Consider the following 15,354-nt stretch of genomic DNA (forward strand, 5'->3'; position numbering starts at 1 on the left):
GTTTGGGCAAGAAGTCCAGTTAGTGCGCTCCTTAAGCTTTTGTGTGAGAGTTTTTCACTTTGTTCCATCGACTGTACCGGAACTGACTGAGAATCAATTCACAGCCTTATTCTGAGTCTGACTTCTAGGTCACACTAAAGCCTGAGAACTGTGTTACTTTAGTTTTAGGCAGAGCGAACCCCTTTTTCTGCCCTGCCTCACCACGTCCGCCCACCCCCCGCAACTCTCCCCCATCGTTCTCGACTAAAACCACGCTGCTTTGGGGAGGACTTATGCCGCGGCCAGCCGGAAGGGGAGCCCTGTCGCCATGGCGATGGGGGCGCTCTATCTCCTCGCCTTGACCATGTGCTTGCCATTGGCCGCTCTCTATGGTCCGGCTGCAACGGCGCTGCGCAGAGCCGCGCTGTCCGCGGCCTCGCTGGTTCCCGTGCGTAAGAGGCGGTCTGGACGGGGGAGGAAAAAGGAGGGATCTTATCGTTTCCGGGTCAAGGCGGGGTTGAAATCGCCCCGCTCTCCAGCTCCCCCTCCCAGACCCGCCGAGGCCGCCGCCGCAAGAGCAGCTGTCGCAGCCCCTTCCCGCTGCCCTTGCCCTCCTCCCGCCGCCGCCATCCCGCCCGCCCGCCCCGGCTCTCTCCTTCTCCCCTCCCCCCGTCCCGCTCCCTCCGCCCGCCCCGGAGACCCGCGCATCGCCCGCCCTCCCTCCTCCCGCTCCCCCCGTCCCATCCCCTTCCCCCCGCCCGAGAGAGGGAGCGAACGCGCGCGCGGCCGGGCCCAACCACCCCCGCCAGGTAAGGCCTTCCCCGCCGCCCTTCGACGCGCCTCCGTCCCTCCCGCCCGACGCGCCCTCTCCGAATCCCCGGCCTCGCGTGGCGTCGCTTCCCCGCCGGCCCTGCGGCCCAGCCCGGCCGGGGGGACTAAGCGAGCCCGGGGACGGGCCCGCGGCCTACTGCGGCCTAGTCGCGCCCGAGTGCGTGCGTGAGGCGCCGGGCGGTGGGGCGGCGAGGGGGCGGCCCGGCAGCCTCCGCCTGCGCTTCGGGGAGCGGCGGCCCCCGCGTGGTGCGGGGCGGGGGCGCGGCGGCGGAGAGGGGCGAAGCGGGGAGGCCGGGGAGCGCGTGTGTGGGGGGGCGCTGTTGCTGCGTCACATTGGGAGGGAAGCTGGGCCCAGGCCCGGGCCGCGCGCTGGGCGGGGGAGGGTAGGGGGAGGGGCGAGGGTTCTGCCCTGGGAGGGAGGGAGGAGGAGGAGGGGGAGGCGTTGACGCGGACGAGGCCGGCTGGGGCTGGGAGAATGGAGGAGGCCCGCTCGCGGGTGCAAGGCGGCGGGCGGCTGCATCTGTCCGCTCGGAGGAAGAGAGAAGCAAAGGAGTTACGTGCGCCGCCCGCCTTCTTAGGCCGGAGCAGTACAGCGCCCCCTTCCCTCTTGGTGTTTTTTCCCCCCTTTTCTTTTCTCTCTCTCTCTGTCTCTCTCTTTTTTTTTTTTTGCCTTTTCGCCCGATTAGATCTCCATGGGAGGAAAGTCTTTATGAGAACTTTTCTAGCCGGTGGGAGGGTGGTAATTTAGAGCCTTTGAGGGGCCCGAATGGAAAGATTATTTTTTTTAAGTGGGTTTTATTTATCCAAAGCTACGGGTTACTGGATGAATTTCAGGATTCTCCCCCCCCCCCTTAAATGGGCCGAAAATCTGCCAAGCTTCTTTAAATGGCTGATTTAAAACGGCAACGTATTTGAGTGTAAACTTGGCTTTGGGAAGGAAAAGTTCGGTTTAGAACTTTAAAAAAAATTGCTGAAAAGAGAGTAGAGAAATTTTTGGGTGAGAGTTAATTCAGGGTTTTTAGGGTTAGGTGAAATGTTCTTAATAGGATTTTCTGGCATTAGGCCTATGTTAGTTGGAAGATTGTTCTTATATAATTCCTTTTAAGGCTGAAGTGTGGCTGAAGACAATAAGTCTCCTTTCCCCCCCAAAAATAAAAAAAAATCCAGATAGTCTTAGTGGGTAAAATGTAATGAAATCTGTGGCACGCAGAAGCTGCTAGTTTTGGGTAGCTGCATTGTTTGGAGTTTCATCTCGCCTCCAACATGGAAGCAAATCTGACTGTGATAAATGATGAGAACTAATGGTCAGACTTTAAATTACACACTTTTAACTATATGACCAATTTGTGTAATCTGGCAAAAATCATCACTGTTAATAAAATCCATAATAACGCCCTTGAGGTTTCAGGGTTTTTTTTCCTCATTAACCTGTTACAACCATTAAAATAAGTTTTTTCTGCTTCACTGATTTTTTAAAAGATGTGTAGATTTTTAAAGATCTTTTATTATTGAAATACATTAATAAAGCATATTATTGGTAAGTTTCTGCTAGATACCATATATCAAGTTGCTGGTTTTAAGTCTTTGGCTTACACTGGTAGTAAGTGGTAGTGAGGTAGTAGAACTAGCTTGCAGGAGGAGGAGTGGGCTAGAATTCAAATCCTTGGGTTTTTTACTTGTAGGGATATTCTATGAGGAACATTGAATGTTTACATAACGCCCTGATAGTTTTGAGGTGTAGAGTTCACTCTGTCCTATTATGACGATAGACCATATACTTTTTATATACATCGGTGGTTCCCAAACATTTCCGGGCTGCCATCCCCTTGATTCCCAGGCCTTATCCCTAGTCCCCCCTCCCCAATACAGTCACACATCTCTTTCCTGTTCTTAGGTCTATTTCAAATTCAGAACACGCTATTGCCTACATTTCTTTTTTGGTTGTATAGTGGCCATGTTTTAGATTTGAAAAATATTTCCGTTCTTTGTAAAAGTCTTTTGTAAAAGTCACTTTGGGTTCTCATAGGGGAGAAAGATGAGGAAAGAGAGAAGCAAGTACAGTATTTGCTGGCGTATAAGACTACTTTTCCCCCCTGAAAAACATGCCTCCAAGTGGAGGGTCGTCCTATACGCCGGGTGCACTTCAGTTGGGATAGACATAGCTGCCCATAGTGGCCCATAGTACTGTAATGCAATGTAACAAACTCTATATTTTGAGTGGAAATGTTGGGGGGTCGTTTTATACATCTAGTCGTCTTATATGCCAGCAAATACGGTAATAGGAAATCCCATGGCCAAGAGCAAGCAGGAGAAAGCTTTTCCTGCTTCCTGGTGATGGGAGACTTTTGGGGAAGGGTTGCCAGCCCTGGATTAAGAAATCTCTGGAGATTTGGGATGGAGTCTGGGAAGGACAGAGTCTGTGGAGGGGAAAGAGCTCAACAGGAATATAATCCCACCCAGCCCACATTCTGAAGTTGCCATTTTCTTCAGGAAGCTAAGCAGGGTTGGCCCTGATCAGCACTGGGATGGGAAACCACCAAGGAAGTCCATGCCAGCTACCACCCAGAGGCAGACAATGGCAAACCACATTGAAATGTCTGTCACTAGGAAAACCGCCTCAGCAGAAAGAGTCAGACGACTGCTGCCCCCCTACTGCCTCCAAATTTCTCACAGCCCCCCCCCCTCGGGGAGCCAAGCGCCCACTTTGGGAACCCCTAATAGTTAAAATTGTATTGTATTGGCCATTGGCCGTCAGAATCCTATGAAAACAGGATCGTATAAAAGGGTCGTACCAAACATAGTATGGGGAAACCCTAATATACATGGGCAAAAGTACTTCACTTGGTATGGGTCTGGGTTTAGGAAATAGGTTCTTGAAATAGAGTTGGACATTAAAAGTCACAGAATTTTAAACTGTTTTGTCGTATAGACATATTGGCCCCCACAATGTCTGGACCGATTCCGTGTGAGCAAGGCTCTGAAAGTGACTAGGGAAAGCACCCCTGCTGAAGTTATTTGTAGCCTTCTCAGCAGTGGTGCTGGAAAGTGAAAGTGACAATTGATCTCTGCCTTAGCAAGGGAGGGGGAAGGAGTGGGGGCGGGGAGATGCCTGCTTGGTTTCATCCTGCTTTGCCTCTCTAATAGGAATTAACACTTCTGGCTTCCAAGCACCACCTGACCAGTTTGGGACTAAACACACAAAAGGCGTGAACCTCTGGGCATCAGCCAATTAGCTGCCATAAGCACTTGCAAAGCTGTGTTTTTGACAGCTTGTCAATGATAGTCAGCTATTCCATTCCTGGCGGGATCTGCTAAATGTAATAGAGGAGTACATTGCAGCGGGATGAGGGGCAGTAGGTTTCAGTTATTCCTCCAGAGGGGAGGCATCCTTCCTTGTCTGATCGCCATATGATATATGGTCTTTTTCTGTTGTAGTTCGATTTCCCCCCCAGTGACCAAAGATTTGACCACTGACTAAGCCTGACTTAACTGAACACAGCTCAAGATGGACACCGGTGTTATCGAAGGAGGTTTAAATGTCACACTTACCATTCGCCTACTTATGCATGGGAAGGTACTTGCTCTGTCTCATCTTGTTTGCCTTAGACTGAAACTAGGTCATAGCAAATGTCTTGGAAAACCCACTTGTCCAATCAAATTAAAACATCAGTTTGCTCTTGCGTGCCTTGTTCTTTGTAGCAATGTTGTATTAATCCCAGTGGAGCACATCCATATCTCTGTAGCCCTTAATAAAAATGGACTGGATGTGTGTTTTTGGAGAACCGATAAAGTAACAATGCTTTTCATTGGGCTCCTACACAGTTTTGTGTTTTCTGTAACTAACACGCATCCCATGGTAGCGCTGTTTTTAAAGTGTACAACATTAATGGTGAAAATGGGTGTTCTATATGGTTTTGCAAGAGACTGACATCTGTTTGTTTCTTATTGCAGGAGGTTGGAAGCATTATTGGGAAGGTATGTGATGCAATTTAATTTTACTTCATGCAGAACCGCTTCTGATAAGAGCATGAATAACCTAGTTGTCCTTTTTTTCTCTTTCTCTGTGCGTGTGTATACATAGAAAGGAGAATCTGTAAAGAAGATGCGTGAAGAGGTAGGTCCATGGGGAGCAAAGAGCTGAGATGTGAGCAAAAAATGCCTTTTAAGACAAACCAAGAGGCTTTACAGTTGGGAACAATTGCTTGAGTTGATGGGAATTATAATAAGAGGAAACACATTAAGGATATTTTTTGCCTGGTTGTAACTTGGACATAGCAGTGGGTGTTTAATGTAAAAAAAAAAATACTGTAGAGGAGGAAGAGCTATAGGGTGGAGCTATAATAACTTCTATTTCAACTTCCAAAAGCCATGATAATGGGTTTGTCCTTTTTGACCTCCTAAATCAGGGGTAGTCAACCTGTGGTCCTCCAGATGTCCATGGACTACAATTCCCATGAGCCCCTGCCAGCAAATGCTGGCAGGGGCTCATGAGAATTGTAGTCCATGGACATCTGGAGGACCACAGGTTGACTACCCCTGTCCTAAATGATTAAAAAGAGCCATCTGATCCTTTGCGCATGAGAAGTATATCCTGCTGAGGTCAATAGGGCTTATCCCTAAGCAAGTGTGCATTGGACTGCAGCCATAACTAGATAATCAAATGTGGAGAAAGGATGGAATTACAAGTGCCAGTCTCGGTTGACCTGCAACAAATCTTATTCCTCCTATAGAGTGGTGCTCGCATTAACATCTCAGAAGGGAACTGCCCAGAACGGATTATCACTCTTGCTGGACCCACCAATGCCATCTTCAAAGCATTTGCTATGATCATTGACAAACTGGAAGAGGTGTGTGTTGATCTTGTATTAATAAGTCTTCTTGGACTTGGGACACAAGTAGAAGAAACGCTTTGCCCTCTTTTACTAAAATGACACCAGGGTAATGTATGTTCCCGAACATTTGTGCTAAAGGTAGCAGTCTAAAGTTTTTATTTTTAATGCATTATAAATTTAGGATCCCAGTGAAATCACTAATAAATATCTTAGTTAAGTGCATCTTTCCTTCCTTCCCCTTTCCTCTGCTAGAGATTAAAATGTCCCTTGATATGGTACTCATGAGGACAGGGAACCCTAGAAACACCATAAATAGCCCTGGGGATGGGTTTGGCAAATCCTCTGGAATCCAACCCAAAAATAAGGTTAGTTCAGCAGTGCACTGTATTTGGTGAAGAAAACCAGTTTTCACAACATTTTATGTGGGTGGACATTGGATTTTGGAGGGGTTAAGGTAAGTTCTCAGTATTATAGAAATGTGATGATACGCTGTTCAGAGGTGTTGCTGTACATTGAACAAATTATGTTATCCAGGAATGGTTGCTTTTAATCTTGTTAGCATGAATAGTAGCCCTTTGCTTTGTCTGATCTGTAGGCTAGTTATACATTAAGCCCTTTTTGGAACCTGAAAGACTAGAAACAGATTTACAAAACCAGTTATAATTCACCATTTGGGTGGAATAAAAGTTGATTTTTTCCCCTATGCACATTGTGGACTGGCCATAAAGCTGCCACCTATACCTTGCTGAATGTCCTTTGGACCTAGGAGCCATCCTCTGAGGCCCTGCCCCAGGTAGTCATGATAAAAATTACTTTTTTACTTCTGTGGTACCAAATTCCACATTTTAAGGGTTGCATTTTTTTGCAAATGCAACTTAAGCAGCAAAGAGAATTTGTTCAGAAGAAGCAAGGAAAAATGTGTGGCCTGTGGATGTGTGCTTGTTTAGCAGGTAAGGCTTCAACTAGATATCCTTTCTCTAGACAGGCTTCATTGCTTGGGAAAGGTTCATACCCAAACTTGCTTTGAAAGTGGGCAGGGCATGGCATGCCATCTAAACCTCCTTCTCAGGCAGTTCTCCTGTTGCAGGCTACCAGCCACACAAGCTAGAAAGCAACTTCTGTGTTCCATTAAGCATGGAAACTGTTCAAACAAAGCTGCACAGCTAAACTTCCAGGGGGTGAGCCCCACAGCCTTTTCCCTATAGCTGGGATCCATCGGAGCGCTTCCACAGAAAGAAGAATTTCCACCCGCAGAGCCCAGCTTCTCTGCCTCCTTCTTCCCTCCACAGCTCAAAATATCTCCCATTTTGAGTTTCAGCGGGAAGGGGAAAACGAGAAAGTTACATTCTGGGGGTGGGAATCCATCTGTCTGGATGCAGGCCATTGTCTCCGAGCCCCAGCACACCCTGTTTGTGCCACATTCCCACCCGCAGTCTCCATGCTTCAAGGGAGGGAGCAGCTGCATCCTGCACTCAAGCAAAGCCAAGCTGACTCTCATCTGACTGTACATGCAGCAAGGCCTTGGGAGGCCTTCTGTGGTTGCACAGAAGATAGAAACTTCTTGCAAACCAGTCTTCCAAGCAACCCCCCCCAAAAAAAAGGGGCATGCTGGCATATGCGAGCCATTAGATGTCCCATCAGTGTTCCATCCAGCATAGTACACCTGCGAGTTTCATTGCCTTGGCTCTACCCAGTCAACACCTGAAAGCTGTCCCCCTTCCCTGGCTTGAGCCCTGGATGCTGTGATTCTGAGAAGAAACGGTTGCCTCTCAGCTAACACATTGTAGTTGCCATAGCGGCCACAGTATCTCATCCGGCTCTGGTGGGAGTCCCAAATACCTCTTGGGAAGAGGGCTTCTCCTACAAGACATCTGGGCCTCCCCGTGGCAATTACAGTACCTGACCTCACCTAGGAGAATTAAAACCTTACATCAGACTGAAGTGCTCACCGTCCCAGCACCACTTGTACTTACCCAGGCTGCGAGCCTGAACTACTACTTGTCCTAGTTAAATGTTTAAAATGGTAACTGTAGAACTGTGTCCCTTCAATAATGCTGGGGGGCAATGGAAATGTCCCTTGCACCTTATACTGCTTCTTGTATGCCTTGCATATCCTGGGACTTGAATCACACCCTGTGCCAAACGTGTGGCACTCAAATTGCAATACTTGTATCACACTCTGTTTCCCATGTGGCCCTGCTTCATTTTTTCTGCTTTTGAAGCATCTAGAACTGGGACAAAGAGGGTTCATCATTTATCTTGTCCTTGGTTACAAGCTAATAGGCAAACCTGATGGTAATGGGTACTAAGTTGGTTTTGAAAAAGGGAGTAAACTTGAGCCGTATGGGAGGGTGATATAAAAATCTAATAAATAAATTAAAAAGTAAACACTTTTTTTTGACATTGCTGTCCTGAGCCCTTGGGGAAGTTGAGTCAGCCATGAGGTACTTCCTGAATTTGTAGTTAGCTGAAGAAAGACACAATTTCCGTTAGCTGATCGTATTGATGCAGTTTCAAGAGGGAATCTCACCATTTGGTTTGCTGTTCCTGGAAGGGGGTTACACTTAGGTCTTCCATCCTTGCAAACTCGCAGTTTTTAAACTATATTGTTCCCCTTTTTCACTAAGGCTCAGGAAGATTGTGCAGCATAAGCCAGTGCAGTATGATGAGGCGCCTGATAAGTAGTGTACTAAGACTAGCATTACAGCAATCTGAACAAGCATCGACTTGCATGTGGTCAGATGGGAGGCACCTTGTTTTAGCAATGAAATATTTCAAAACGCTGTCTCCATGACCTCCATAATACTGCTTGGGTGGAGTATTGGTTGTGCCTTCTAACTGCTGAAGTGCAGCCACTGAGCCTTAGCTGAGTGGCAGAAATTGGAGCACATTCTGTTTGACCCCACCTCCTTTTAGAAGGCTTTGAGTCACTGTCCTTGATTAGCGAAAGGTGGCGTCTTGTTGCTTTCCATGGAGATTTGAATCTTTCTCTGCAGCTGGGTGACCTTGGGCCTGCCACAGCGCTGATAAAGCTGTTCTGGCGGAGCAGTAATATCAGGGCTCTCTCAGCTTCACCCACCTCACAGGGTGTCTGTTGTGGGGAGAGGAAAGGGAAGGCAACTGTAAGCCGCTTAGAGACTTCTACGGGTAGAGGAAAGCGGCATATAAGAACCAACTCTTCTAATCAGGTTTAGGTTCATAGGAAGTATAATTGGTACAGTTTACATCATGTTTCAGGTTTGAAGATACTGTGTTTAAGCTTTGGTGCAAATACATGGCGTTTCCCTTTCTAATTCCCAGACAACTTGAAGCTTAACTTCATTTGGACAGGTTAGATTTTAAAGTTTAGCTGAAGTTCCTGACTCATATTCAGAAGTGCTGGTCTTGACAGACAGTGATGGTAGTTGGCACATACTACTTACGGCATGTATGGATAGAAACTTGTTTCCTAACATGTCCATAGAGCGAAATTCTGGACACATACTGTATGGGAAAAATAATCTGGAAGCTGCATCGCAGACTGTATTGGTACAAGTAGTCCTTAAAGAACAGGGAAGTGCAAGTGTCTAAGCAGGGCGTGGGCAAAGGCATTTTTCATTTCTTGTCTATTGGACCCACCCAAATCCTTTCATGGTATTTGAATCTGGAATTTTTTTTTTGTAAATCCTGAGCTTTTTGGGATACTATAGATGGGAGAAGAAACCTGCTGATTTAAACACACACATACATCAGCCTGTCCCTGGTTTGGCTTCTCCTGCAGCCTGGTTTAAACTGTGCTGTGGGAGAAGCTGGCCCCAGAATCTGCATGTGGCAGGGAGGTATTTTCCTGCTGCACGCTCTCAGCTCCCACTGCCTAGGCCCATCCCGAGCGGGCTCCTCTCACAGCCTGTTTTAAACCTAGCTGCAAGATGAGCCAGCCCCAGATGAGGAGGTGCAGATCTGTCAGCTCTTTAAAAGCCCCTCCTCCCCCCCTGCTTTTATTCAGATTCAGCTATATTGGTAGCTGATTAGATTCTCTGATCTGTAATCTTCTTAAACAATACTCCCCAAATACATATGAGGTTTTTTTTTAACATAGTATTTTTTTTGCTTGATATGTGCCAAATACACCCCCAGTGCCTAATTTTGGTTGCTTGTGGGGCGACGTAGCTGACAAACATGTATACATACTCTTTACACCGAGTCTAGCAGAGGAGAATTGAGTCTTTGGGATTGAGTGGAGAAGCAAACTGAATTAATAGCTCCCTCTTACTGTTTGTTTGGATACAACGGTACTGGGTCTTTTGGGGAAACATGATGGATGTGCTTTGCATTAAGAAATGAATATGTTGTAGTGGCATTTGCTAAGGGGTTTGCTTTGCCCAGACATTTTGCATCAGCATTTGAAATTCTAGTGACTGAAGAAGCTGACAAAATTGCATATTTGAGGCCTCCTTCTGAAGTTCCACTTGTTCAGAGTTAATGTTCTCTGCTTCGCAGGACATCAGCAGCTCAATGACTAACAGCACGGCCTCTAGCAGGCCCCCCGTTACCCTGAGACTCGTGGTCCCTGCCAGTCAGTGTGGTTCTCTCATTGGGAAAGGAGGCTGTAAGATCAAGGAGATCAGAGAGGTATGTGTGCTCGACTCCCAGCCCTGTGTGGGTTGCTTGCGACTGTTTCCAGATTCCATGCTCTTCATCTTATCTCCCTCCCCCCAATCCCACCCTGTGCCAAAATATGTGGTATTCAAATGCAATACATAGACTCTGCGTCATTCTGCTTAATACAGCCATTTATATTTAGGCCTGATGAAACTGAGACTAGCTGGAGCCAGGCATAGAGCAGTCAGGTGCTTTTTGTAAGTTTGCCCTCCCTTTACCTCTTTTCTGATCTGCAGATTCAGTCCTGTTGTCACAAAGGTGGCAGAACTTGGCCAGAGCAGGCAAAGCCTTGGAACGTTTCTGTTCAAGTTCTCTCTTTAACGGATGGTGCCACGACTGTTTGGGTCATGTCATAGCGAGGAGTAAAATTCATCCTTTTTTCCCTTAAAAGCAATTTAGTAATCAAATCAGAATTTTTTTAAAAAGATGTATTTAGAGCAGGGGTAGTCAACCTGTGGTCCTCCAGATGTCCATGGACTACAATTCCCATGAGCCACTGCCAGCATTTGCTGGCAGGGGCTCATGGGAATTGTAGTCCATGGACATCTGGAGGACCACAGGTTGACTACCCCTGATTTAGAGCATTATTTCGAGCACAGAGTCTGTGTTAACCCCTGCAAATGTTTATGGACACTTAGAGCTGTGGTGCTTTTGTGCACTTTTGTTTGAACTCAAAGTCTTCTGGTTGGTTATATGGTTTACTACACTTCCTAATCTTGTGGGCAGCCCCCATATAAAGTAACTGTGGGTGATCATGTTGTCATTTTGATGGGTCTTAAAGAGGGGGCTGCAACAGTCAGCGGAACAAGAAAAGGCAAACAAACAAAGGCTATTGGTGTCATGGGGAATATAGCCTTTTAAAGACCCCTACATGTTTTGCCTGTGTTTTGTAACGGGTCTATCACCTAACATGGAATATACATATACACCAAATATAAAAGGAATGTTTTTATGGACCCTCTGGATTCATCTGTTAAAGCATAGGAGATAGGTTTTTTTAAAATTCTTGACAGCCCTAGTCTTCAGGAAACACAAGTTCCAATAATCTTCTCAGTGCCTCTACCCTGGACAGTATCCCATGTTACAAATTTAAGACTGCTGGGAGGATACCATCTCCACTACCATAATGAATTTACAAACCTAGGTCACCTTTATCGTCTTCCGTTTGGCCCGTATTTTGAATCTATATCTCAGGCAGCATTGGCCTGTGTCTTGCCCATGGTCAAAATACTTCAAGCTATTCCTAGCTCAAATAAATAGACTTAAGTTGATCCAGATGTTAGTGAAATCATTACTTCTGATGAGGAAAACTTAAGAAAACTGAACAAGATATTAGAGGGAATGCAAAAGTGAAGTGAAGGATTCAGCATTAGTTCTCTGGCTACGGTACAGTGAAGAAAGTGTCTGCCTAATTAAAATATATATATTTGCATGCTAGGCTTGGCTTTTCCCTGCCTGGCTTTTAATGAAATTATGAGATGGTTTCCCCTCTGGGACGAAAGCTAGAGTTTTGAGCAATTTGGGAGCACCAGATTGGCTGGCAAGCCCAGTGACTTGTGGCACAACAGTGGTCCATGCGGTAAACTTGTGTCCCTGCTTGTGGCTAGTAGTAATCTCTCCACGTCTACACGGATGGTGGGTAGACTGTTCCCATCTAGAACAGACCAGCAGTTGTGCTGTATGACTGGGAAAAAAGATTATGAAGGAGAATGCCTGACTTGGTTTTTTTTTTTTAATCTTTAAGAGCACAGGGGCACAAGTCCAAGTGGCAGGAGACATGTTGCCCAACTCTACTGAGAGAGCAATCACCATTGCTGGGATTCCACAGTCCATCATTGAATGCGTGAAACAGATTTGTGTGGTCATGCTGGAGGTAAGTTATGATGGGGTGAGCCTGCTGTCTTGTAAGGTGTACTGGGCCGCCCAAAGAAACCCCACCCCCTTAGAATTTTTATATATAGAGCGCCGGCTGCTTAAAGCGTCTGAGCCCTGCAGCAGAAGGGCGAAGGAGACATTGACGCTGGACCATGGCCAGCTGCTTTCTAGATTTGGAACAGCTGATACAGAATTCCCATGTTGACAGCTGCCTTGGCATGCTTGTTTTGCTGCATAAAGTAGCAGTAGAGTGCTTTAGTTTCTGTCTTCCCAGCTACAGTATGCTGCGATTGAAATGGTGCTTGGAGAAATCATTGCCAGTTTTATGGTGGAAACCGCCCAAGTTGGGGGTTCTTAAGAGGATCATGTTTTCACTTGGAACAAACTTGTGGGAACTCCCCATCGTGAGTTGTTGGTAACAGTGGACATAGCCTTCTTTCACAGTAGTCTCAGCACAATCCCAGCATTTCCCTGCGTTCTGCACCAGTTGTAATTTCCAGGTCAAGGACAAGGGTAAGCCCGTGTAGGGTGTCCAGTCTGGAGATGACTGTTGCATGAATCACTGTGGCCAAGTGGTCCAAAGGCGGAAGAAAGCTGTGAATAGGCTTACCCCTCTGACCTAGACCTCCATAGATAAGGAGGAATCCAGGATCACTCCCAAGTTCCTTGCTGAGGATGCAATGTTAAATTGCACCCCTGTCCTTTTCCCACCATCCAGCCACTGCTTCCAAACAGCTGGCGAATGACTCCGGGGGTAGAGTCCGGGTGGCCATCCATGAAGATAAAGAGCTGGGTGTCATCTGCCTATTGGCAACAGCCCAGCCTATAACTCCAGCTGGGTCAGGGGGTGCATATAGATGTTAAGCAAAGTGGGGGCGAGGACTGCCCCCTGCACCAGACCAGAAAAGACCCCGGCTAGAACCCCCACTTGGCCAGAACCCCCACTTGGCCATGGAGGCTTTCTTGTTGACCTTGGGCCCGTCAAGCACAATTGGCCTCACTTGCCTCTCAGAATTGTTGAAGGCTTTTAAAGTGGGAGCCAACTGTCTGTCATGGGTTTTCCGGGCTGTGTGACCGTGGTCTGGTAGTTTTAGCCCCTGATGTTCACCTGTAATGCTGGCTGGCATCTTCAAAGGTAGGACATGGCAAGATGGGAATCTCCCCTTGCTAAAGCTTGGAATGTATGAATAGTTGCTGGACAATTTATTTAATTCTTGAGAGTGTGTTTTTTATGAGATTTCTTAACCGCCCCCCCTCAGCAAAGCTAGCTCAGGGTGGTTTCCAACATATGTTGTTGTTAGGTGCGAAGTCATGTCCGACCCCTCGTGACCCCATGGACAATGATCCTCCAGGCCTTCCTGTCCTCTGCCATTCCCCGGAGTCCATTTAAGTTTGCACCGACTGCTTCAGTGACTCCATCCAGCCACCTCATTCTCTGTCGTCCCCTTCTTCTTTTGCCCAACATATATTCCAGTATAAAACCATATACAATACAGTGAATTCATAAAATACAATACAGAGCAAACAACTTCATTCTAAACATAATGATTAAAACTAATTAAAAAAATCTGATTAGCTGCTATCTGGTAATACAGGGGTAGTCATCCTGTGGTCCTCCAGATGTGCGTGGACTACAATTCCCATGGGCTCATGGGAATTGTAGTCCACGCACATCTGGAGGACCACAGGTTGACTACCCCTGCTCTAGAATGAGTTCTGAATTGCAAAATTCAGGATTTTGGATTTCAGGGGGTCTTCATATAGAGGGGTGACCCAAGCTCTGTTGTTGCTGGAGTTCATTGGGCCCAACCAAATGCTTGGCGGAAGAACTCTGTTTTTGCAGGCCCTGCAGAACTGAGTCATCTCTGACAGGGCCCTCAGCTCTTCTGGGGGCTCCATTCTACCAAGTAGGGGCCAGGGCATTCCTATCTTTCCTTGGACTCATCCAGGGGATGGACTGAGCTAGGAAACAATGGGGCCTTACTGTCAGCCATTAAAAAAAACAGATTAAAAAATGATGGAACTCGTAACAAACAAAAAACAGCAGCAGCAACAACTCAGCAGTTCATGAGTATTGATCTCCTCCCAGACACAGGAGAAACCCTCCCTAGCTCTAATCCATCTCCTGGGAGAATCCCAGATAAGATAGGTATGTGATACACACACACACACACACACACACACACTCAACACACCCCAGAAGTAAATAAAATGCCCAGCGATTGTTCATGCACTCCACACTTGGGCACCCATCTTGCCATGCCCCACTGAAGATGCCAGCCAGTTAGTGGCAAAAAAAAATTGACTAAAACTACCAGGTCAGAAACGCACAACAGCCAGTTGTCTCTCAAAAGAGTTGTGAGGGTAAAATTGAGGAAAGATGTAAGCTGCCTTGGACACCTATTGGGGAAGAAGGTGGGATAGAAATAAAATGCATGCTCGTGATACAGTTCAAATTAATTAGAGGTAGTCTGTTCTCAAGGGAGCAGATTTTTAAAAAGAGAAAAGAGCTGTGTAATGTGAGATCCAAACATTGTGCTGAGGTACAGATCTCATGAAAGCAGTTAAATGCCAGTAAGACGGCTGTCTGCTTACCCAAGGGCATGCAAGGTGGTTGGGTGCACTGCCCTCCTCTGTTGTATTGATTGAGTGTGGGTAGCTTGGCCCTTGGCCACGTCGCCTGTGGGCGATGCTGCAGGATCCCGGTCTGCCTTTAGTTTCTAAATCGATTGATTTTGAGGGAACCAAAGTCTAAATCCATGCTCTGCAAGACTCTTGGTGCTGTGGCTTTTCCTGATTGATTCTCTTGTAACTGCAGTGCCTCACAAGTTGCCCTTTCTTGCAAGGAGTCTATACTTAGGCGTGCGTCAAATGCTCCTGGCAGGCCTTGGCTGCTTTTCTTAGGGACTTGTTGAAAGTGGTTGTTCTTGTCAGAGAGCTCAATGCAGTCCTTGGTAACTGACCATTGTTTTCCCCCCATCTCTAGTCTCCCCCTAAAGGTGTCACCATCCCCTACCGGCCCAAGCCATCCAGTTCTCCTGTCATCTTTGCAGGCGGTCAGGTAAGGCCCTTCCTCTTCTTGTTGGGCATGGGTAGGGGCAGAAGAAGTAGTAGCCTATACCAAGCTTCAACACTGCCAGCACACATCAAACCACTTTGTGCATGCTTATCACCTGTGCTGCCCACCTGGTCAGTG

The 15,354-nt window shown here is 47.0% G+C and overlaps 1 protein-coding gene across 22 annotated transcripts in view; it reads left to right on the top strand.

Annotated features, from left to right (window-relative positions):
* The first annotated feature begins 515 nt into the window (after window positions 1-515).
* PCBP2 (poly(rC) binding protein 2) overlaps window positions 516-15,354 on the top strand; it is a 30,439-nt gene continuing 15,600 nt past the window's right edge. For 5 of the 22 annotated variants that reach the window (XM_077329005.1, XM_077329011.1, XM_077329012.1 and 2 more), the window contains exons 1-8: window positions 517-788; window positions 4,246-4,384; window positions 4,762-4,785; window positions 4,892-4,924; window positions 5,541-5,657; window positions 10,122-10,253; window positions 12,028-12,156; window positions 15,145-15,219. In XM_077329005.1, the coding sequence (XP_077185120.1) occupies window positions 4,316-4,384; window positions 4,762-4,785; window positions 4,892-4,924; window positions 5,541-5,657; window positions 10,122-10,253; window positions 12,028-12,156; window positions 15,145-15,219 (579 nt within the window). In that variant the 5' untranslated portion in view covers window positions 517-788; window positions 4,246-4,315. Of the gene's footprint in view, window positions 789-4,245; window positions 4,385-4,761; window positions 4,786-4,891; window positions 4,925-5,540; window positions 5,658-10,121; window positions 10,254-12,027; window positions 12,157-15,144; window positions 15,220-15,354 lie in introns of all 22 variants that reach the window. The other 17 variants (XM_077329002.1, XM_077329003.1, XM_077329013.1 and 14 more) reach the window with 9 other exon arrangements.

This window comes from Paroedura picta, chromosome 3, assembly GCF_049243985.1.
Source record: "Paroedura picta isolate Pp20150507F chromosome 3, Ppicta_v3.0, whole genome shotgun sequence".
Taxonomy (NCBI): Eukaryota; Metazoa; Chordata; class Lepidosauria; order Squamata; family Gekkonidae; genus Paroedura; species Paroedura picta.